Raw genomic sequence first — 24,102 nt, forward strand, 5'->3', positions numbered from 1 at the left:
CTGAACACTGAACGACAACACGCTGCACATTCCAGAAGCACCAGCAGCTTTGCCCAGGCCGGGGCCTGCGAGCAGAGCGGAGGTCCAGGTCTGCTAATGCCGGGCACACCACCCACACCCCTCTGGCCACCCCATCCTCACACCGCCTACAGGCCACCCCGTGGCCCTGGCTCATCCTGCTGCTCATCCACCTAGGATCTTTCCCTGTTTCTGCACACTGAAATCCTACTAATTCTAGCCCTCTCTCACAGGTGACTTCCTCCACCACGACTCTGCTCAGCCCTGGACGAGCCACTGAGAGCATTCTGTATTTGCGATGCCACATGAGTGACACCTAGGCCAAGCCCAGGAACCTGGCGCTTCTCCAAGGCTGGAGCTTCCCCCCCCATCCCCCACCGCATCCTCCAACACCTGGCCCCAAGTCAAAGTTTGAGAAGTGACTCTGACTTGAACTGAGCTGCAGGGTCTGAAGCCCAGATGCCCCCCAGGCGGCCACAGAACCGGATGGCTTCCTTGAGTGCTGGGGCACACAGGAGAGCCCCTCACACCATGCCCTTCCTGATCATCAAGCCCATCCTGTTTCCACATATTTAGAAGCAACAATCGATACCGCTCACTGTCCTGATGACCTACAGAGACATTAAGTTAAAGCAGGGCCCTCCAGTGCTTACTAAGCAAAGCTGGGTTTCCGCATAATGAAGTTCGTGTTTCCAAAAATAGAAAAGGTGTGTGGGTGATAACATGCCACGGCTTCAGAAAGCAGGGGCACTAATGTTTCCTCGTAACGACAGCATGGCAGGCTTGGTGTCTGAGAAAGGGAACGGCCACCCAGAGACCATTCGGCCTGCAGCTCTCACCTTTGCACACACGGAGCGGGCACTGACACCACTTCTGTCCCCATGCAGCCAGCAAGGTGCACATGAGCTGCCGAGGACGGGTATTTTATCTTTGTACTTCCAGGACTCGGCCCAGGGCCTGGGGCATCCAGAGGCACTGAACACAGGCTCCCTGCATGACTGAATCAATGACCGTCTCAAGCTCTTCATTAACCAAGTTTATCTGGTTTTCTAGAGATAAACCCACATCTTCCCCAAATTAAGAAGAAGCTCATGAAAGCCACCTGTGGAACGACAATACAGGCCCGAGTCCTAAAGAGACGGTCACAAGGTTCCTGGAGGCAGAGGAGGGCAATGTGCCCCTGGGAGCGGAGTGTCACAGAGCAAGGCACGTCGTCGGTGGCTCTGATTTTCCAACACAAGCCCCCGAGGCTCGTCCACACGGGAGACCAGCACTGGGGGATGCAACTCATGATGAAACGCAAGCTGTATATTCTCACTGTGGTTTCTCAAGAGCTCAGATGGGGTTTTAAGAAAACTTGGCCAAATTTAAACCAATCTGTTGCACACCAAATACCGGGACTAGAACAGACGGTCCAATCAGACCAATTCTTCCTGCCCGCCCTCCCCGCCCGCCGCCGTTCCGAGCGCCGATTGTGTGTAACTGTCCCAAAGGTGCAGAAAACCCCAGTATTTCCAAGTCTGCAGTGAAGCCTCCCACCGCTCAGGCCGCCTGTTACACCCGGAAGCACTCGATCCTACGTGAGACCCTGGCCCCTGACTTCGCTTCAGAAATTAGAGACCACGCCGGTCTGTGTCCGAGGCCTCATGCGAAGTACCCCGAGGGGTTGGGAACCCAAAGAACGGATGGATTCGGGCCTCAGGAAGATCACACACAGATAAGTAGCTGCCGCCCAGAAGGGGAAGCGGGTGGTCTCCTGGGAGGGCGGTGGTGAGGACCGGTGAGCGGAGCTGCAGAATCTCGGCTGGGATGGGCCTGGGCACGAGGACACCGGCTGAACGGGCAGGGAAAGCAGAGCGCTGGACATCACCGCGCACCGTGCAGGCTTCAGGCAGGCGACCACGGAGAGGTCCTCCTGCTTTTTGTGACCTCCGACCCGTGGCAGCGTGGCCTCTCTCCACAGGGACCTCGCCCACTCCTACGGCCCGTGCCCGTCTTGCTCCCCTACCTCCGGAATGACCTCTGTCCTGAACCTTGGAACCAGAGTCCGGCCCCAGCCGTGTGCAGGTCTTCCCCTCCACTCCGGGACAAGGCCTGCACGGATTCGTCTGTGTTCCCAGCCCACCGCCCTTGTACCCCATTTCTCGCCCAGAGCTGGGCTCACGGTATGTGGGCAGGAAGTGAGTGTTGAGTGAATGAGCCCCCTGCACAGAAGGGGCTGGACCCACCTCGGCCATCTGAACATAGCTTACTGCTAGATGAGGCTGTAAGGAACATGCCAGCCTACGGGGTCCAGGAAGCCCGTGGCCATGGCAGAGAGGCTATCTTGCACCAATCCGTGGCTGCACCTCTGTACTTTCTGTCAAGCCGCCCACACGGAAAGGACACCTGGTTTCCACGGGCGCCCACCCTAGACCAGAGGAGCGTGGATGTGCCTGGGGCCCCGTGGCGCTTACGAACCAAGGGATTCAGAGCAAAAGCTTTAGGTCTCTGAGCCCCGGTCTCCCTACGTGACAAAGTGGAGGCAGTTTCGTCTACGCAGCTGTCCAGCCCGTGGCCACCATGTCGTGACGGTGCTTCGCTCCCGCCCCCTTGTGAAAGCAGGCTTTTCACTGAGAACCAGCCAACTTCTGGGTGGGCCCGGCGGGGAACATGTGGAAGAACCGGTTGAGTCTCTGGAAGGGAACACAGAACCTTGTTTCCATGTGGGTTTATCATCAGATTCTCAGGAGTCCTCAGCACAAGATACCTAGTCACCGCTGTTGTGTCTGGACGCTTCTCCATTTGTGGACAACACGATGTCACCGGCCACTCCTGCTCTGCAGAGGCCACGCGTACATTCTGCCATCACCTTCCCCACTCTCGTTCGCGTTGGGACTGTGGTCCATCTGCAAACTCAGAGACCAGGTTCTGCAGGCCAAACAATGAACCTACCCTCATGGAGGGAAAAGGTCCCGTCAGGAGAAGCCAGGCTCTTGACTCTGAAGGCTGTGCTCCCCCTGATCTGCTGTGATTTCGGAAGATGGGCTGGTGCCTGCATTTTGCAGCCCCACCAGGAGTTACACATCCACCATCAGGGGAGATGTGGTGAACTCGTTTCAAGCTAAGGAGCTCGTCCTCTGACAGAACGGACATCTCTGAGAGCGAAGGTTATGTGGCTATTTTTTTCCAGCTGTTGGACTGGATCAACGGTCCAGGGACGAATCGCCAGCCAAGGGCCTGGGGGAGGAGGCTGTTGTCAGGAGCTGCCTGAGGAAGGTCAGGAGGCTCGGTCTTTGAAGTAGGCCTGACTGCTCAAGGTCTGGCTTCAAAGTGGCCTGGAGGCCAGCGCTTCCTTCTCAGGTCCTCAAATGGGAAGGAGCTATTTTTCCCCCAAACCTCTCAGTACTGCAGACTAAGCTGACCCACATTTGCTTCCAGACCTTTTTTTCCTTCCTAAGAAATTAAACAGCTTAATTTCAAACACATTCCCTTAAGCATCTGCTCTGTGCTTGTTTAGCACATTCCGAATAATGCAGGGCAGACAAAAAACGAGGGTAAGGCACAGCAAGGCCAGCAGCCTGTCCCTGTCCTCCGATGGCAGCCCAGGAAGAGGGACAGACCAGAAGGGGACAGGCTGGGGTCCAGGGTGCTGGGTGTGACACGAGGGAGGGGAGGTGACCTCCAGGCCCTGCTCACACTGGCCCCACACGCGCTCTCGGCCCTGAGCGTCTCCCTGCACCGCTCACTTCCGGCAAGACTGTCCCTGGAGGGAGAGGGGAAGGAGCCTCAGAGCGGGAGCACTCAGAACTGGAAACCTGAGTTTCTACACCCAGACCTGTGTTCCTCCTGCTGCTGGCGGCTCCTGGTGGGGGTGGGGACGGCTCAGACAGGGCCCGTGAGTGACATCAACTGGAGGGAGGTCATCCGGCCGCCAGGCCTCCATCTGTTCAGCCGTACACAGGGGCCGGAGCATAGCTCAGAGGTGGTGGCCGTCCCACCATGAGGGAGCACGGCCCCTCTCCCTTCCCCAGCTGACGGGCAGCACGGCTCGGTGCAGTTCCAAGAAAATGACCCAGATCCATTCTACTTCATGGTGTTTGATTTGAAGCAAGTTGCCAAAACGTGAGCTTCTCCATCTGCCACGGGGGAAATGTCTGTGGCTCTGGATGGTCCCCAGATGCTAGCCCCAGAGTATGGGGAGGGCTAGTGCCTGCCCCCCACCTCCAGACCACCCACCATCTTCCAGGGCCCTACTGAGATGTAGGCGTGTGAGAAGGGCCCTTTCCACTTGGCCTGCCTTCCTTCTACAGCCTGGTGTGCCGGGGGTGACTTGGTCACCCCTGTGGCATGGACAGACGGCCCGAGACGCCTCCCCCACCTCCTGGCAAGAGCCAGAAGCCGGGAAGCCCCCTCCTCTGACCCGGAAGCTCCTCATGCCCTGCCTGGGTCCAGGGACCCAGAGGCCAAGCCCTGTGCCCTTGTCTCAGTCGACGCTTCCAAAACTACTGACAGGACGTCCTGCGGCTCATCTCCTCCGTGAGAAGAAGCCGCGGGACTCGAACTTAACACAGAGTGCTGGAGCCAACAAGTGGCATGGCTCCTGCATGCCCCTCAGCTCCGAATCCCGGGCCTGGCTCAGCTCCTGGCACCGACCCGACACGCTCACAAATCTGCCTCCCCGAGAAACTGTGAACGAATCCCTGTGCACACGAGCAGAGGACGTGCTGCCCCAGGCCTGGCCTCCACGGGCTCCCGGCGGCACCACCAGGCTCAGGAAAACAGAGACGGGGGTACCGGGCCTGACGCGCTCCAAGCGCCTCCGGGAGCACCTCCCATGCTGAGTGAGCACAGCCTCTTGGCGGGAGGTTCCCCTTCCTCCGCGGGTGGGCCCCCCGCGGCTTCGACATCTGGAGCTCGGCCTGCCGGGCTGTGAGGCGCCAGGCCCCACGAGGGACTCAGCTTCTGTGTGGTGCATGGAGCCAAAGGCGGGAGCCAGGAAGGACGGCGGGCACCCCGTTCCGAACGCGCCCTCGACCTTTCACGCCGAAGACTCTCGCACCTTTGCAAAAGGCCAAAGAGGCCAGCTTGTCAGCGCGGGGACGGTGGAGGCGCCCCGGCCACCACCGTGCATACCCAGGGCTCCCTGTCTCAGCCGCAGCCTTGGTTTGAGCGCTGGCTGCAGCTAAAAGCACACACGGGACGGAGGAGCCTGGGAGGGGCGTGCATGGCAGTCGGCCCGTTCTCCCCACGGCAGGCTGCAGACAGGATCGGAACAAGGGCAACAGTTAATCCTGCCCGGAAATGCCAATAAACCCTGTGCTTGCAGCAAGGACCGAAGCATCGGGGGCCCAGGAACGGCACTGCCCACCAGCGGGAGCCCCAACGCCATCCCCACCCTGAGTGAGCCACCCCCCCCCACCCCCGCCCCGGGCACAGCCCCTCGGAGAGGGGTGCGTGGGGCCTGGCATATGAGCTACTTAAGGACAGGCCTCATTTCCCTAAAAGATGCCTTGCGGGGCCACAGGAGAAAAGCAGGTAGTAAATACATACATTTATCGCCAGTTGGCTGTGGATCCTCACAGCCACGTCTGGGTCTTAGATCAAGACAGTTGCTAAGGCCACAAAGCTGGGACGGGAGCCCTGAGCAGCTGCCTCCCAAGTCTGCCCGGAGGCGGAGGCAGAGGTGAGGGAGTGGGGCCACCATCCAGGAGGAGCTGGCTGCTAGAGGCCTTGCTGCTGGTGGCTTAGCAAGGACACGGCCCCAGCGTCCTACCGCTCACCTGCACTTCTCAATACATGTGGGCACCCACTGTGTCCGCATCTCACCAGGAGTCCTTGCTCCCTTCCGGTGGAAGCCGCGCAGTACCCACCCGCAGCCCTCACCAGGCCTCGGGAAGCAGGCAGCCTGGGGGCACAGCGGAGGGACTCGGAGGCCTGCAGTTGATTTCCTGGCCAGGAGACCTCGGGCGGGTCACCTCGCCCGGCTGGAGGCCCCAGGGCTCTCGTCTGTAACTCTGTGACTGAGTCCAAGGCCCTGATGCGAACGGATGTGGGAGCGCTCTGTGAGCTCATCCTCAGGGACCGAGGACATGGGCACCGGTATCAGGCATGTTCTCCAGTGAAGCAGGGAACGAGAGGCAGAGCCTGCGTCTACACTTGAAGAGGGTCCACACTAGAGGGGGAGGCCTGGGTGAAGTGACTTAAGACGTGAAGGACACCACCAGCCCAAGGGCACAGAGCTGGCACGGCCTACACACAAGCATCGTGTATTCACACACGGGCCCACACTTGCCGCGTCCCTGTGGAGGACACCCAGGGCAGGGGTGACGTGATGGGGGCTGGGCCGCACCGGGAAGCTCCCCAAGGGGACCTGAGCCTTGGAGGATCTGAGGGCTAGGGACAAGGAGAGGCCGGCAAGGCTGCTGATGGGCCACCGGGCAAACGTGCAAGTGACCCTCTGGCAGAGGCTCCTCCCTCCTCAGGGCTCCCACGGTACCCTTGGATGGCGGCAGCCTGCGAGACACCCCGCGTGACCAGAGGAAGCCCAGGGGTGAGGGGCAGGAGAGGGGAGGGGGTGCATCTCAAATGCAGGGGCTGACAGGACCTGGACGGGGAAGAACCACCACCATCAGGACATCCTCCGGCAGCAGCAGGGGACGCGGTGACTGGAGGAGGAGGGAAAGGGGCAGGAGGTGGCGGGGGAGGCGGGCTGCGGGTAGAGAGGCCTTTGTGATGGACAGCCGATGGGTGAGACAGGTCTGGGCTGCGGGGAGTGGCCAGCCTCGCGCGGAGGCCCTAGCGCAGCAGCAATGGGGACAGGCTTCACCAGGTGAGCCGCCAGGCTACCGCAGCCCCAGCCCGCATTCAGCAGAATAACCAAGTTCCGGTTCCCAGCAAGGCCCTATTTAACAGCCAGGGCTCCCAGCAGCCCAGAGGATGGGGGGAAACGTGGTCAGAGGACTCCTTCCTCTCCTGCATGACCTCCTCTACCAGAAGCCCTTAGTGCCCCGGCCTGTCCACAGAACCATCCACCCGGCCGGTGACCGAGGACCTTTCCCGTGTTGTCCTCAGAGGAGGCATCCAAGAAAGCGGGACCTCAGTGACGGGTACGGTAAGTTCTGGCTGGTCTGCGTCCGGACACCCCGTTCAATTACACTGAGCTCCAGCAAGAACATATATTCTCCCCCAAGCCCCCCATTCGGGGACTGGAAAAGGCCTGCAGAATCCAGAGAGAAAGGTTCCTGCGGTGCGGAAGCACCAGGGGCTAAAATTTACTATCATGTGAAGAAACAATGGAAGATGAGAGAAAGACTGAAACATCCACCTCCTGGGTCAGCAGGTCTCAAAATTTCTTGAAATACAGTCTTCCTGAAGGTACAGTGAACACCCAGGCAGTGTGACAGAGCGTAAGCCCCATGGTTGGCCCCAGACAGACACCGATCCCAATGCCAGCTCTGTGACTTCCCGGCTGGTGACCGCACAGCTGCTGGTCCCCACCTGCAGGAGGAGAGGTACTCTGCCTGAGGGGTAGCAGGCGCGTCGTGCAGGGCGGGAGGGAGAGCCGAGAGCACCCGCGCCCGCGGGGAACTGAATGGCCACAGCCCCGGACAGACCCCTGCTGCCAGGGCGCTGGTTCTGGAGGAAAAGTCTCAGCAGATGGCAAGTCCAGTATAACCATCGCTCATGGCCTCAGACCTGGGTGGGGGCAGGTCATTTACCCCAACCCCGAGAGGCCTGCCCCAGCCACTGGTGACAAAGGTGACTTATGCCTCAGCCAAGTGCTGTGTCCATGTGCCAGGGGAGGGCAGGCGGCCACCAGCATCCCAGGACACGGAAAGTATCATCAGGCCCAGGAGGGCGGTGTGAGGCCGCAGGGAACACGTGTCGTATGTGACCTCTGCCTGGCAGGTCCTGTGACCCTGGAACCACGGGCCTGACTTACATCTACACTAATTAGCACCAGTTCAAAGCAGCCAGCTCAGGTCTCTGGATTCCGTGTGGTCAAGCGTCAGGAGCAGAGGAGCGGTCGTCACCACGGACGCTGTCCCCGTGGGGTCTGGCGGAAGGCTGCTCTCAGGGCCCAGAGCTGCAGGCACCCTCACAGATGCCTAGAGAGGCTCTCCTCTATGAAGTCAGGTCGTTCTGTCTGCTGGGAACACAGCCTTCCTCCCCAGCGGGTCCATGAACTCCTCGAGGAAAGGGACTATTTCTCTCCCGCACTCACTCACCGAGTATTCGCTCAAGGCTCACTGCTTACCAGTCACTCAAGCAGCAGCTCTGTGCCCACTCCGTGCCAGGTAAGGAGCAGGCCGGGGTGTGGGGATGCAGATGTAACTTGGAGCTCCCAGAGAGCCTGTGACAGGCACGGATACCCCCAGGAGAACTGGGAGAGGTCCGGGGCTGGGGGAAGAGTGGAGCCCAGGGAAAGGGGTGTTGGAGAAGAGTATACGCCTCACGTGGGCCCGGAAGAATGAATGAGCACGACTGACCAGCCAGGAAAGGCAATGCCAGGGGTGGGGGCCTCACCTCACATCACAGGCAGCCTGGCAGAGCCCGGGCCCCTTCCTGCATAAGCCGAGTCCTGAGGCCCCAGGGAGGGTGGTTGTTGAGGGCATCTGCATGACAGAGCGGCCCCACGCAGGACACCAGGGCCCAAGCGGGGGGAAGAGGGCACCCGCCTAAAGGGCAGCCTGGCCGGGGTCCAGAGCATAAGCTGGAGTGTCCCCAGGGAAGGGCCCCTTCGCTGAGAGGCCAAGATCCTGTGGGGGAGGGGCTACAGCAGGTACTTGCAGCCAGTTTCTCAGTGCCAAGGGAGAGGGGCACTTTTTATTTTCCTAAGTATTTATTTATTTTTGAGACAGAGAGACAGAGTGTGAGCATTTTGAGAGACAGAGTGTGAGCAGGGGAGGGGCAGAGAGAGGGGGAGACACAGAATGCGAAGCAGGCTCCAGGCTCCGAGCTGTCAGCACAGAGCCTGACGCGGGGCTCGAAATCACAAACCGCGAGATCATGACCTGAGTCGAAGTTGGATGCTCAACGGACTGAGCCACCCAGGCGCCCCTGGAAAACACTTTAAAGTTGGACTGCAAACCAAAATTCAACTCCTTGCTTCATCTAAGAGAACCACATGCGGGGAGAGAAAAGGACATCTTAAATGTTTAAAATAAAATGACAGGCAAAGGCATCCCAGCCCAACTAAAAGTAGGCAGGGACAAGAGTAATCGTATCAGACCAAACAACAAGCACTGAAACGGACAAAGAAGGGCACTTCAAGGGATACAGGGCACAGCACAATGAGGACAAGGAGGATATCTATGCACCACAGACCACCCACACTCGTCCTGCGGACCCAGGGCCACTGCACCCGTGGACAGAAGTCCCCTCAGGGTGAAGAGGGCCCACAATAGCAGCGGCTGTAAGACACCTCTCAAAGTCTGTGGCGGTTCAAAGAAGTGAGCGTCCTAAAGACCTAAGCAACGCAATTAATGAGGGAATTGAACGGATACGTGTTGCAACACGATATATTTAAAACCAGGAACATGCCTTTCTTTTCATCGTCTGTGGTGTGTTCACAAAGAATGAAGCACAAAGAAACCTCAGTAAACTCTCAGAGGTGAAAACAGCACTAGGATGGTCACAATTCCCTCACATTACAAAGTCACCACAAGTTCAGGAAACAGAACACCTATGTTTTAAAGGACCCTGGGGACAAAGAGGAAACAAACCAAAATTGCGCAATGCCTGAACCATATCAAACGTGGACACGTCAACTATCAGGACACAGGTAATGGGGTAATTGTAGGAAAATTCATAGCCTTAAAATCATTGCACTAATAATAGGGCATTTTAAATAAATGGACTCAACAGCTGGCTCCGTAAGTGAGGAAAAACTAACAGAGTGAGCCCACACGAAGCAGCAGTCTGAGGACGGGAACGGCAGGTACTGACTTAGAGAAGGGAGAACGGATGGGGAGGAGATCATCGGTTAGCCGGCTGAATCAAGAAAAAGAGGAGGAAGGAAAACTATATAAAAGAAACAAAACTGAGAAAATGACCTCAGGTGAAAAGGCAGTTAAATACCAACAGAAGTTCAATGTTTAAAAAGTGAGCTCCTTCTGAAGTTCCGTAAAAACATGAAAGGTGTTCCATAGGCGCAGGGTTCCGACTTTGCAAGTAAATGGTCTGGTGCACGATAGTATGAATGCAGTTAAGCCTCGAATTGTACACTTTAAAATGGCCCAGATGGCATATTTATGTGTTTTTATCACAGTTTTAAATAAAGATGAGAAAGAGAGGCAAGCAAATGACATGGAAGCAAATACTCAAGCAAATATTAAAATATATTATCAACCCATAATAGTTACGAGGGTGGTTCTGCCTCATGGGTGGAAAAAGATCCATGGAAGAGTCCAAAAGTGTTCCTACACGCGAGAAAAATGACACTACTTATTAGTGGAGAAAGTTTACCATTAAGTGACTTGGAGACAATTAAATAGTTTTCTGGGAGGAGAGGCTCCTCACACCTTAATAAATTCCAGATCAAGAGGAGATCTCAGTGTTGCAGTGGATGAGCCCATGAAGCATGAGAATTTAAAATATGCATATAATCTAGAGGAGGGAAGTCTTTCTAAGCATGACACAGAAACAGAAGATATTTTTAAAGAGCTTGCTAAATGTAAAATAAGCGACTTCCGGCTTGTCTCGCTCATGTGAGGACTGGCACGCTTACTTGTTCCGACAATGTTCAGGAGAGCGAACGACCAGGAACCACCTAAGGGCTGGTCAGAAGGCCGAGTACGGACAGAAGAATGTGGCCGCTCCGTGTGGGCGGCCGGCCGGGGGAGGGTACCCAGGACCTGTCGGTAAGTGAGGAAGACAAGTGGCAGGACTCCCTCATGGGCTTCCCCGGGGAGAGGAGAATGCTGGCACAGCTTGGCCTGTGGGATGGGATGGCTCCGGGGCGGGGGGTGGGGGGTGGGGGGGGGGACGGGGGCAGGACAGAGACCCCACACACAGCTTGCCGCGCCTCCCCAATTCTGAAGCTCGTTTGTGCCTGTTTATCTTTGCAAAAGCAACAGACCAAACGCGGAGTGTGTGGCCTCGGAGGGGTTACGCTTAGACGGGAGCTTAGCAGGAAGCTTCCGATCAGAGTCTCTCCCTCTGAGGCAGGGGCACAGGCCTAGAATCACTCCTCACTCTGCCACCCACATGCACGCCAGGGATGGGGACGTGAGCTTTCTATAAAACAAGGGTGGTCTTTCCAATCTCTCAGGGTTGTCGTGGGGACTGTGCTCTTGGGGCACGTTCAGTGCCAGCAGACGTCCACCCCAGGGCATTCTCCACACAGGTAGCGGTGCTGATATCGCTGGTCCCAGTTTGAGAGCTGGGACGTTTCTTGGCTTGGTGGCTCGGGTCTGTCATAACCAGGGTGCCTGGCCCCACTTGTGCTGGGCAGGGAGCTCTCCCAACTCTTTGCCCATCAGGGACTGGAAACCTGCCGCCTGGCACCCTGGAAATCTCAGACCTGTCTCCTTTCTTCTCAGAGCTTGACAGCCGCACGCACACCTGTCCTTTCTCAGCACCTGTGGAGCAGGGGCGCGGTGTAGCACGTGCACTGGACCTCTCATCTCCTCCTGGATGGCCTGTCCTGGCCCAAGGGGCCACAGGGCACCGGGGAGACCCCATACACCACACTGCAGAGACACGAACCTTGATTTCCCAGATTCGGAGTCAAAAGTTGAAAGGCATGGCCCCGTGGCCCATCCTCCCATGGGCAGAGACTTACTGCAGAAATCTTCTTCCAGAAGGAAGGTGGCTCTTAAAGAAAGTGGCAGGCAGCTGACGGCTGGGGGGCCCAAGGCAGTCCCCCTGAGCACGGCCCAGACGGGTACCTCGAAGGGGTTCAGTAGCCATTTGCTGGGTGGACGGCCGGGTGACTGGGGGCAGCACAGGGCATGTAAGAAAGAACCACAGGTCTGCAGAGAACCCTGGATCACAGGGAGCAGATCAGATGCGGAAGTAGCAACTTTGGGGACAAATTATATGACCTTTTCACTCACCAGCTTCTCCCGTAAGATACGTAATAACGCCAATCTCAGTGGGTGATTACGGAGAGTGAGTGAGGGGACAGAGAAAGCGACCACGAACTGTTCCTGACGTGCTGCGGTAAGCTCTCCACAAAGTTACTCTTTGGGGGGAAATCATCACAAGAAAGCAGTGCTCCCAAACATTATTTTACAACTAGGATGCCTGGGACCAAGGAGAAGATTGGGGCGGAGGGGGGCGGGGGAACAGGTGGGAAGACGGGTCTCACAGAGGTGCCTGGCCCCACAAAGCCTGCCTCACCGGTGGGCCTGTGTACTAACACTCTCTCCCAGGCACGGATGCTTGAAGAAATCCACAGCCCTGTGCCATTGCCAAGTTCCCTGGGAAAGAGGCAGGGGCCAGCGGGCAGGCTGGGTCTCCAGGGAGGCCTGGGCCACCTGTGGCCACGTGTGGCTGTCGCCTGTCCTGCCAGACGGCTGGCTGGAACCTGGCTCTCCACGTGCCCTCTCGAGGCGTCTGAGACACGACATCACTTGCTGACTCACCACAGCCATTGCGCACGACTCTCAGGTCGGAGACAAACTGAGCTCCACAAGGCCTCCACGTGACACATGTGACAAAAAGACACCGCCGAAGTGTCCCCATGATGCAGCCCCACCTCGAGGCAAGGACAGCCTGGCTTCCGGGACCCCAGATCCAGACTCCTGAACAGGGTTGCCGAATGCAGCAGGTGCCACAGAGGTAGGAGGATCAATGTTCAGACGCGACAGGCCTGCAGGTGGTTCTGTGCCTTGTCCCCAAGTGCAGGGCTGGCCCCTCTGGAACAAGGTGGCTGCAGGAGTCTGGTTCCTGAGCTGCCTCTGGCCTCTGCATCCAGGATGCCAGGCTGTGTGTGGGTGGTCTGTTAAGCGACCTGGGTCCACCACCCACATCAGACCAGGAGTGTCCTGAAGGCAGGGATGAAGTGGAACTTCTATCTGGGTCTCTGGCACCCGGGACAGTGCGTGCTACAGACTGGATGGTCAAATAGACAGCTATCCACTGAGTGAACGTACAAATCCCTCGATCCAACAATCTAGGTTTTCCCGGTAACCTTAGGTGACAGAAATCCCTGAGCACCTCCTACCCTATAAAAGGAGAACAGTAAGGCCTTACAGACTCGCACAGGTTGGACAAACCGCACGGAAAGTGTGGACCCCGTGTCGCGCTCTCCAAACGTGAGGGCGTTGTTCCCTGAGGTAGGACACCAGTGTCACGTGTCTGCTGGTCCCCAGACCCGTGACTCTCACACCCGTGCGCGCGGCCGGCACATCACAGCCCGGGTCGGGGCCGGAGCGCATGGTGGGGCTGGCTTGATGATGACTCAGAAGATGTGCGCTCAAAATACCCACTGCCTAACGTAGCCAGCACCTAACCTGTACTCCCGGCTGTCAATGAAAGCACAGACCATCCCTGATATACCTAGGAAGCTACAGAAAGTGTCATCAGCTGAGGGAGGTGGCAGGGGGCACAGTAATGGGACACTGAAATCAGTGTGGCAGACCGCTTGGCCTCATTTGTCACCACACCCGGCACCTACGGACCAGAAGGGAAACAGCCCTCAGGCAGTCAGGGGATGCTGGGCTCTGCCACCCGCCCTGTCCTCCCGCCTGGCGGGCAGGGCAGTTTCCAGCCAGAGACGGGAGCACCTGGGAAGCTGCAGCCCAATGATGCTGACCTGGGGTCCCGCCCTAGCCCCGCCCTGCCTCTGGATGCACCCCAGAACCCCAGCTTCCTCCTCCCCACGACCAACAGGCACCCAGCAATTCCATGGTCCCCCACCCGCCTCAGAGGCAGAGAAGCGCGACCTCGCTGGGATCACGGACATCTCCGCAAACCCTCACTGAGGACCTGCTGCGGTCGCGGCCTCCGTAAGAGACCGAGGCTCAGAGGACTCGTCCGCTTGCACGAGGACGTCACCACGAGGAAGCAGCAGAGCCGAGGCCAAGATGCATGGCAGCCTGGTGCCAAGAGCGTGCCCGTCCGCGCCAGGTGATGCCACCATCACACACAGATGCCGACACGTTTGCGCTCTCCAACCGCCCCATGAAACAGTAACGACTTCAGAGGTCCCTTGCAGAGGGACTGACCCCCAAACACGGAAAAGCTCTACGTGCAAGCCGCTGCATGCAACCTGCAGAAACATGAACATCTCAAAACAACCCAAACATCCAACAACAGACCAAGCACTACGTGACCTCGCATCCATCTGATGAGGTTACCACTAGGCCTTTAACAGAGAGCATTCGACAGGCCTGTGATACAGGAGATACGTTTCGTCAAGTAAAAAAAAAAAGAAAAAAAAAAGACGCAATATACAGACACGGTCTGGGCATCTCTATAAACAGAATTTAAACTTGGGGATAGCAAAAAGGCTTAGAAATACACAAAGGTTCAATGAAATAGAGGTTGTTTTGGAAGCTGGGAAGAGGGTCATTTTTTTTCTGACCACGTTTCTGATTTTGCCTGGCTTTCCGTGGTGAGAATATATTCTTTTTATCGAGTCATCTGGTGGAAAGGTCAAGATTCCAGTTGAGGGCGTCTGCCTTTGAACGTGGATCAGTCACCCCTCAGCGGGGCGGTGCTGGACAAGACAGCTGACGTGGCCGAGCCGCAGCATCCTCGTTTAGGGAAGGACACGTGCAGCACGCGAGGGTACCAGAAGTGACCATGTGGGTCCTCGTACCTCGCCTGGTATGTTACGCACACGTGCAGAGTGGTGAAAGTAACAGGCTGGATGTTGGGTGGCCCACCTGAGCCTGCTCTAAGTCAGAGGGAGGACCCTGCCGGCACAGGCCAAGCCGGCCAGCGTTCGGTCAGGTGAGCGAGGGCCCGGCCGGGCTAGGCCACCTGTGCAGCACAATCTGGACCCCCTCAGGTCGGAGGAGGGGCCCGGTCATGGGGCGGGGACGGGGCAGACCCCAGGCCTGCCTGCCGTGAGGAGGGGGGTATAACCTGCGGGGTTACGGAAGGGTGGGCACTGGCACGGGCGGCGGCCAGGGAGGAAGACCCTATCCACTGTGGACGAAACCCACCGCCGTCCCTCGTGGGCCACCGCGCCAGAATTGTGCTCACAACACCACAGAGGAAGTGGCCTCGGAAACCCCAGTGCCCACAATGTCCACGTTGCCATCAACAGTCACGTATTCACTTAGCAGAACAGCTCAAGGCACTTAACGTTCACGTCTTTTGACTCAGGAACTCCGAAACTACATAACTGGTCCAGGCAGAAAACCAGACAAAAATCTGAGCATGAAGATGTTCACTGGCAACAGCCAGATACGGTAACAGACAAGTTAATTACGACACTCGGACCAGGAAGACATTATGCGCGGTTTCTGGGGGTGTTAACGCCGTGGGTACAAGGACTCGGCTGGTGGGACGCTCCGGGACACGACAGGTGTGGCACCTGGCCGCCCCCATGCAGGAAGCGGCACACGTCCTCCCAGCGACACTGCTTGGCACAGTGCCTTCCAGGTCCTAGGATTTTCCTTTCAAGCCATACATCTTCTCCAGGATAACGTAACTAACACCTGTGTCATCTACCAACCTGCTGCTGCGCAAATGACGCGTGTAGGACAGCTGACCCAAGTTGTGTTAACAGAAAAGAAAAACACCCATAAGGAATCCAGAGCAAAGGCAGGGACCTCCAGGCGGGCTCTGGAAGGAGTCCGGAACCTCTGGGACCCACTGCAGGGTGTGGCTACGGTGGGACCGTGTGGGCCCTGGCCAAGTTCTTTCTTTTGGTGGACAGGATATGTTAACACAAGTTTTGATTTCATTTTGTTTCACAGGGCTGGCTTCCTGGGCCTGTCCCAGCCCTGGAGGCAGGGCGGTCTGGGTGTCTGAGCCCGCTCAGCTAACCACACCTGGTGGAAACAGCTGGCTGTGTCCAGGTAAGCAAGAGATCGGACATTCCAACCTGGAAAAGTGGGCTGAGGGAAGCCCCCCATGGGGCAAACACTGATTCTCTGCAGAAACACCCCCTTCCTTCCACTCAGGCCGGACGCACGAAGGAGCCCCTTGGGTGTAAAAGGCCATCCATTCACTGCTGTCACGTCGGCAGCTCACGGACTCCCGCCGGCCTTCATCTGTGAGAGCAGGAGCCGGGCAGCGAGGAGAGCCACCCCCCCCCCCCCTGCAGTATGTGGGGGTCGAGCAAACTGATGGGGGAGGAAGGGAAGGCCAGGAAAAAGGTTTTTCTCTTCAAGCCCCTGGGACAATTCCCATGTGTTTCTAGCAGGCAAAAGGAGGAGATCATACTTTAATTAACCAGAGAAAAGACTTGACGCTAGTTACAATGATATCTGGGGTATAAAAAAAAAACAAAAAAACACACAAACTGCTTGCTCGCATCTGACCTAAAATAGATTATATAATGAAACCGTTTCCAGAAAATAATGAAGCCTCTCACTTCAACAAAAATGCACTTAGCTTGTTTCTCAACAAAGCAGTTTTGGCTCCTACTTGGGAGGACACAGGCCAGGGTAACGGCTTCTGGCGCAACAGAAGGCAGACATTTGGAAAGATCGCTCCAGGTGAACTCACGGGCCGAGGACCCCGTCAGGGTGTTGACCACACAGCCACCCTTCCGGGCTGACCCCGTGCGAAGCCGTCAGAGCTCATCCAGAGAAGGGTAGGAGCAAGGAGGCTGCACACCTGCTCGCGTCCACCACGCCAATCACTCAAGACCCAAACGCGGAGGGGGGCCGCGGCCACGCACACGAGGCCAAGTGCCACCACGGAGGAGGTCGGACTCCGCAGCGGCTAGAACCATACGGGGTCTCGACGTCCACCGCCACACGCGTATCTGGAGGGCGCTGACCCTTTCACGGGTCCGTGCTGACGGGACACGTCTGAAGACGCACCCTCGCCGTGGCCGGCTGGCCCACGCAGCCGCGCTCAGGAGCAGATGCGGGCGCGGGGAGGGCCGCGCTCACCCGGCGGGGACCGGCAGGTACTCACCCCACTGCAGCGGGGCCAGATGCAGATGCTCCAGGACAAGCTGGCTCAGGAGCCCTTCCACGCTCGCCTCGCCGGTGCGCTTCAGAGACGGGTGAGAGCCAGTCAAGGAAAAACCTGTTCCCGCCGAGCCCCAGGGACAGGAGGAGGAGTTCTGGAAATCTCTACAGACTCCCACACGGGAACCCTCCCACAGCAGATCCAGGTCCCCCTTCTTCGCCAGTGATGGCCCAACCAACCACTGAGACGTGACCGGGTGGAAAACAGGCATATAAACACGGCGAGTGCCTCTGTCCCTTCAACCTACGTCAAGTAAAGCCGCTGCCGTGTAAAGAAGGGGAATCCATCGGGATCATTCTGATCCAACAGCTATTCTCGCTGGCGGAAATAAGGAAAATGGAAGTCGTTTTTCCTTAATGAGGCAAACTATGGCTCATTGTTCAATGTAACCCGATGTGTTTCTGGACACGTGTTGGCTTCATGCTGGTTTCCTGTCTGTCGTGCTACACGTCTTGATGTAATCACACATATTATTACAAATGGCTCACTTAGGCCAGTTTGTAATTGAGGAAGTCAAGGTTTCTCAGCAAGTACCAGTGGATGAAGAAATTAGGTTTAGGAAGGCAGAAAATAGATGTCTCCTGGGCGCTGATATTCAACAGCCAACACAGCACTCAGACACAGATCCGCAAACCTCTTTCCCTTTTCCTACGTGAATTTAAGCCACGGAATGTAAGTTGCAACCAAAAGGGAAGAATTCAGTTCCTGACACTCTTCCCTGATTAGGGAAGTGAAAAGAAAACCCTCTTCTTTCTGCTTTTAGCAAGTTAACTACACCCGGGAAGCATATCGTGGCTCTAATCCAAACCATGGGTGGACATGCATGGAGGATGCCGAAATAACTCAGACAGGAGCTCGAACCTGGGAGGCTTACATCTGGGTGGAGATGACAGCACAGGGACAGAGGGCCGTGCCCAGCAAGACGGAGGGCAGCTGTGTGGGGACGAAGCCACGCAGGCAGGGCAGATCAGGGCCCAGGGGGAGGCACAGAGGCAGCAGGGCCCCGAGGAACAGAGACTAGAGCTCCCAGTCCTTCCTGCCGAAGGGCCTGGCACACGGGGGCCACGTGATCATCTGGGTGGGAGCGTCTGGGTGCAGGGACACTGAGAGCAGCGAGGACACACCAGCCGGGCACCCAGGAAAGCTCGAGAGGGCAGGGCTGAGCGCGCACGGCAACAGGACTCGGCGGGGAGAGCAGGCCAAACAGTGCAGTGACGCCAGGATCCCTGCCTCCCACTCCGCCCCTAAGTCCTTCTTCGGCTATTAAGGACTTGTTCCAATTCTTCCAAAACACCGTGTGCTCTCTCTGGACTCCATGTTTCCTGCAGCTGTGCTGTGTTCCTAGAAGTGCTTCTCCCTGCCCTCCTCCTTCAACTCTCAAGCCCTCCCTGAGCCCCGTCCCTGCTCTGAAGGCACTCGGGCCTCCCTGTGGCAGCCCGCCCCAGATGTGCCCACTATCCAGTGCTCAGCCTAGACACCAGCCCGGCAGCTGCATGAGGGCCCAGCCCTCGTCCTGGGACCTACACAAGGCCCTAGAGTTGCTCAGTGCATTTTGTCTGATGAATAAACAAACTCAGGATGGTTACACGTCCTCGACAGGTGGTACAGGAGCCCACAGCCCTCAACACGCGGCCCAGAGGCCGCAAGACCCAGAAACTTCCCTACCCTGAGCCCAGTGCCTGCCTCTAGCCGGTGCCCTCTGCAGACGCCCAGCCCCAAACTCCAGGGAACCCGTGCTGCCTGCCCCCACCACACCAACCCGGACATCAGCTGGGCAGGCATGAAAGCAGGCTCCTTTCGGCCAAGCTGAGCTCCCCAACAGATGTGGGAAAACGCGGGGGCACTGCGGCCCGAGCAAATGGCACCTGCCCCCTCTGCCCCTAGAACGGTGGGTTCTGGATACCCTCAACCCGGCTGTGAGTCCTGGTACCACCACTGACATGCACTGGTCAGTCTACCTACATTCCTGGGTCTATTTCCTCACCTGTGAATGGGCGTAACAGCCCACGAACTTCACAGGACTGTCCTGAGGAATAAATGGAACTGCAGTCCGGGCCACGGTGAGCATGCCATAAATGTCCCGTCCACGCAGACCCCTCCCCAGGCCCTGATGACGTCGTGCCTGGTGCGCGGCCAACCACACAGCGCCAAGCACTGTGAGCTCCCATGTCTCGGAGGCCCCGGAGTCAGCAAGCTTGTGGGGACAGCTCTCTCTCTCCCCCCACCCCCCTCTAGGAAGGCAAGCACAGCGGTGCTGGGGACTTATCTCCAACAGAAGAGGAAACGGAGTCCTTGGAGGGAGCGAGCGTTGGTGCACACACCCGACCCCAAGGCCCCGCTGGCCCTCCTGCTCCCTCAAAGTGGCAATGGGGTGGCATTCCCGAGCAACCCCGCGGATGCCCTGGCCCCTGGGTGTGTCACAACCGTTCAGTGTCCTTCCGTCCTCAGGCCACATCCCAGTGAGGGGAGCCCACTTCTTGGCACAGAGTGTGGGGGCATGGAAGCCACCTGGGGAGGGTCCTGCCAGTTTCCATCCCCCCAGCGGCAGCCAGGGCCCCTCAGCTCCATTACCTGCACAGCAGAAAGCCCGGCATCTAGGATGCATTGCACCTCAGGGGTGACCGGTGCAGCCCCCTGCCCAAGCCAGGACAGACACACAGTGTCCCAGACGGGACCCTGCACTCAGCACTCCCACCCCCACTGCTCGGGAGCCCGGGGGGCTTACCCAGCTGGTGACAGGCTGACATGGGGAGGAGGGGGTGCGTGCCAAGACAGGCCGGAGCCTCATACCGAGACTCGTTCCGGGCAAGTCAAGCTCCAGAACGGAGGACCCTCTCTGCCCACATCTTCCTGCAGGCGTCGCCCCTCTCAGTTACTCCTCTGAGCCTCACTCAGGGTCTGGGCACCTGATCACACTCACAGGCCGAGTGGGGGACCCTGGCTGAATGGGGAGAGGGCCCAAGGCCACCCAGGGTCTGTTCTCTCTACTTTAAGACTGGGAGGAGAACTTGTCTCCAACATGGGACTCTGAGATCCCAGAAACTCGTTCTCTCCAGAACTGGGCATTTAGGTCCAGAGTGGGGTTCAGAAAATATCTGTGGTTGTCTGTGATTGGCCACCCGGCTCCCCCAGAGGAAGAGGGTTCAGCCTGCTGCTTAGACCACCTGCTTTCACAGCAGCTGAAGATAACAGGCCTTCTCCACCCCAGAGCCAAGGAGCATTACCTGTGCAAACAACCACTGAGTAAACGGCAACGCACTCTCCCTTCCCGGAAACTGAATGTTCTCAAGAGAAGTGCTCAATATTAAAAATTTATTCACCGGGAAGGTCTCTGTCTTAAGGAACGGGACACTGCATGGTGTTTAATTTCCACGGGTAATGACTGACCGATCGTGTTTCTTCTTCTCACCCCACGGATCCGAATATTCTAATTTTAACATGTGAGACGCCGTATTAACTTACTTCTCCAGGTGAGGAACGTGACAGGAGCGATTCCGGCCAGGGAAGAGTGGAGGGCTTCCCTGGAGAGGGGAACGCAGGGCCTGGCCCACACAGGGGGGCAGAGACCCGCCCTAGGAGGGGGCAGGCACCTCACTACTTCAGTGTCGCCTCGGGGCGGGGGCTGGGGGGACGTGCTCATGTGCTTGCTCACGGACATACGTGTGGGCGTATGCCCACGGCCAGACCAGAGCACAGCTCACCAGGCCCCTTCTTCTCGCTTGGTGCTCACAGTCTAGTGGCAACGGGCCAGGCAGGGCCGGCTGCCCTGTGCTTCCTCCTCAGACTCCCCAAATCCCTCAGGCATGTGGGCTTTTGGGGGGCAGGCAAAACGTTCAGACCCCAACCTAAGCCGATGGATCCGCACGGGTGTGAGTGTGCACAGACTCTAATAGCCAAGATCACTTTCTGGCTGAGGCCTGGCCTAGGCACCTTACACAAACTGACTCAAAGTCTGTCACCCACTAAGCACTAGGCCAACTTTGCACACGAGGAAATGGAGGCACAGGGAGGTGGGGACACTTGCCCAAAGCCACACAGCCACGATTAGTGCCCAGACAGTCTCACTCCAGAGTCTATGTTCTTACTCACTGTTCAAAGCTGTTACATTATAGACAGCAGACAACAACGTAAGACCCAGAATGTCAAAAGTTCGGTTCGTGGGCCAGTGTGTACACACCAGCGTAGAGTCACGAACGCCCACGTGGTATTCCGCTCCCCACCAGCACTCACTCCCTCCCAGGCCTCACCCCACAGAAACCCTGACGTTGGGCCCTCTCGGCCGTGCCTAAAGGAACACAGAGAAATTACCCCTCGGGCCAGGGGCTCTCATGGGAAGAAACCAGGGCCCCCAAGACAGTCCTGACAGTCCAGCTGCCTCTCTCCAACAGAGCTGAAGGAGAAACCGTTGTACCTCCCAGGACAGTCTCCCTTTGAGAATCCGTGAGGCAGAGGCCCGAGGGCCTCACCAGGAAGAGAGCAATACAAAAAGCGACCACACAGGAGAGGGAGGCGCGGAGGAGGGGCCACCCTGACAGCATGAGGGTAGGGGTGCCTCCTCCACGTGTTAACTCACACCGCACGGCCAGGGTACAGACACCCGCATCCCGTTTGTTATCGTAAACACAGCGGCGCGCTCCAAAGCCACTCCGTTCGTGGCTGTCCTCCGATGATCACAGGCACTGATGCCTCAACATCTATCTCCCCGGGGGCACCGTGAGCACGTCTTTCATCGTTCAAGTGCCAGCGTCTTGCACAATGCCTGGGCCCCAGTGATAGCTCGATAAATGTTGACGTCACCTAATGAATGAAAGTGTGAATGCACATTTGCGTGACTGTCAGCATGTAGAAGTGGGTGGCTTTCATCAGAGGCTAACTTTCACTGGTGTGCGGTGCCCCCAGCTCTCACTGCCGGAGCAAGGAAATTAGGACCCTCTGATAGGATTACTCCAGCGTCACCGTGGGATACCCGGTAGAGCCCTCGGCACAGCCAGGCACATGTGGCTATTACAACAGTTCGGAATGTGAGGACACAGAGCCTCGGAGAGGTTGGCAACTTGCCTGCTGTGAGTGACAGAATGGCCATGAGGCCTGGCCCATTACTCAGCAGCACAGGGCACTAACAGGGAGCGTGGCTGGGTTTCTCAGCTAATATGAGCCCACCTCCCTCTCCAGGAGGCACGAGGTAGACACAAATGCACTCCCAGGCAACGCTGGTCCAATTCTGTGGACTCCTCTGTGACCAGCGTTCAGCACTGCAAGCCTGACCATGGCCAGCACATGGCTGGTCTGCTCCGTCCCTGTCGGTCAATCAGCCAGAGCAGCACACGCTGCCATGACACCACCAGGGAGAAACACAAGGAAACAGCTTTTCTTAGAGAACTTAGAAATTTTAGGCAATAGACTCTCACCTGGGATGGGTCTCTAAGAGGGGATGGCATCTGTCAGTCCCATGCTGGGACTCCTCTTTTCCAATCCCTGAATGAATAAGATCCATGGGAAACAGGATGAGGGGTCACCCCCCTCCCAAGAGAATGATCCAGGAATGGGCCAATGCCAGCCCCCAGTGAAACCACAGACCACTGTGCAGGTACTGGGTGGTCACAAAGAGTGGGGTCCTTCTTGGGATAAATCACTTCTGCTGAGTCAGTCCCCTAGGCCCTGATCCTGCCACTCACTCGGGTCAGCATCTCCCTGCTATCATGGCCCCAGTGCTACCCAGAGACAACCTCCCGGTTGGGAAAACACATCCCCTGCAGAGTCTGATGAAGGACTAGAGCCCAGGGACTTGCCAGGCAGTGGCAAAAAGCAGTTACATTTCCCTTCGCTCCCTTTGCGGCCACCATGTGAAGAGCTACTTTCTCTTTATAAAGACAACACCAAGTCCCCCTTCCTTAGCTCATGACCATGTCCCTGCACAGCACTCTGTGATTCACTGTAATCAAAGAGATGAAGGGAAAGCGGTATTTCACGTGTGGCGCCGGCCAGGTAAGCCAGCCTCGCTTTTTTCAGTTTGGGTTTCAGCTGCGATCTGGTGGGCCACGTGCCTCACAGGCACACAGAAATTCACTCTCAAGGGTGACCAATTCCCAACATACAACATGCTCCCAGAGGAATTCTAAGACTCAGACTCAAAGACATACATCCCAAAAGACGGGGGCTGGGGAAGGGAACAAATGTTGGGGGCATTCCTGTCGGGGCAGGTTCTGTGGCCAGCGTTCTACATGTTCCCTCCCGGAGCAGCTGAAGTCAACACGCCTCATCCCAGTCAGAAGGGAGAGGGGCTCAGCATGCAGGTTGTCAGCGGATTTGGGTTCAACATGCACAGTTTCATGTTTCTTTCTTTCCTGATTCCCTCCAGGGGTATCAGATTAAGACTTCAGAACATGGTATATTACTTCCTCTTAGGGAAAAAAAAAATATGCCAGACTTTCGAGGCAGATCTCACCACAGTGCTTGAAACGTAGAAATAGTGCCTACTGGACAGGGCCAGGATGAGGAGTTTTGAAATGATTATCAGAGGAGCAAGTTAGCGTATGAGTAGTTACAAAGTTGCCAAATGGCACTGGGGCTCTAGAAACCATTCCAATAACATATTTCTGTATTAATTTGCTTCCGGACATGAGCCATAAAATTATACAGCTGAGCTAATAAAGCTAATTACCTGCATGCATGCCCCTCCCTTTCAGCCCCATAAGCCACCAAAAAACAGTCTGCTGTCTGAGCCTGGACCCAAATGCAAAGCTGGCTGACCAGTCAGTCATGCAGCTGCCCTCATCACCTGCTAGTACACACAAGACCGCAACGTGGCCGTAGCGAGGGTGGACGTGGAAGCGGTCACTAAATGATGATGGTGATTCTAATCCCTGTCATCATTTCTGTTAGAAAGAATGCTTCCAAAGTGCTTCCCATGAGAAACACCCTTTGGTAAGGAAGTGATACGTATCGTTGCAATTTAATGCTATCTTTAAGACTTCAGAACCCGATGGGTGTAAGGTA

General features: G+C 57.1%; 1 protein-coding gene across 6 annotated transcripts in view; it reads right to left on the bottom strand.

Annotated features, from left to right (window-relative positions):
- TRAPPC9 (trafficking protein particle complex subunit 9) overlaps window positions 1-24,102 on the bottom strand; it is a 572,152-nt gene that overhangs the window by 101,868 nt on the left and 446,182 nt on the right. For all 6 annotated transcript variants that reach the window (XM_058699183.1, XM_058699185.1, XM_058699186.1 and 3 more), the window contains one exon: window positions 17,050-17,140. In XM_058699183.1, the coding sequence (XP_058555166.1) occupies window positions 17,050-17,140 (91 nt within the window). The remainder of the gene's footprint in view (window positions 1-17,049; window positions 17,141-24,102) is intronic.

Source organism: Neofelis nebulosa, chromosome 14 (assembly GCF_028018385.1).
Source record: "Neofelis nebulosa isolate mNeoNeb1 chromosome 14, mNeoNeb1.pri, whole genome shotgun sequence".
NCBI lineage: Eukaryota > Metazoa > Chordata > Mammalia > Carnivora > Felidae > Neofelis > Neofelis nebulosa.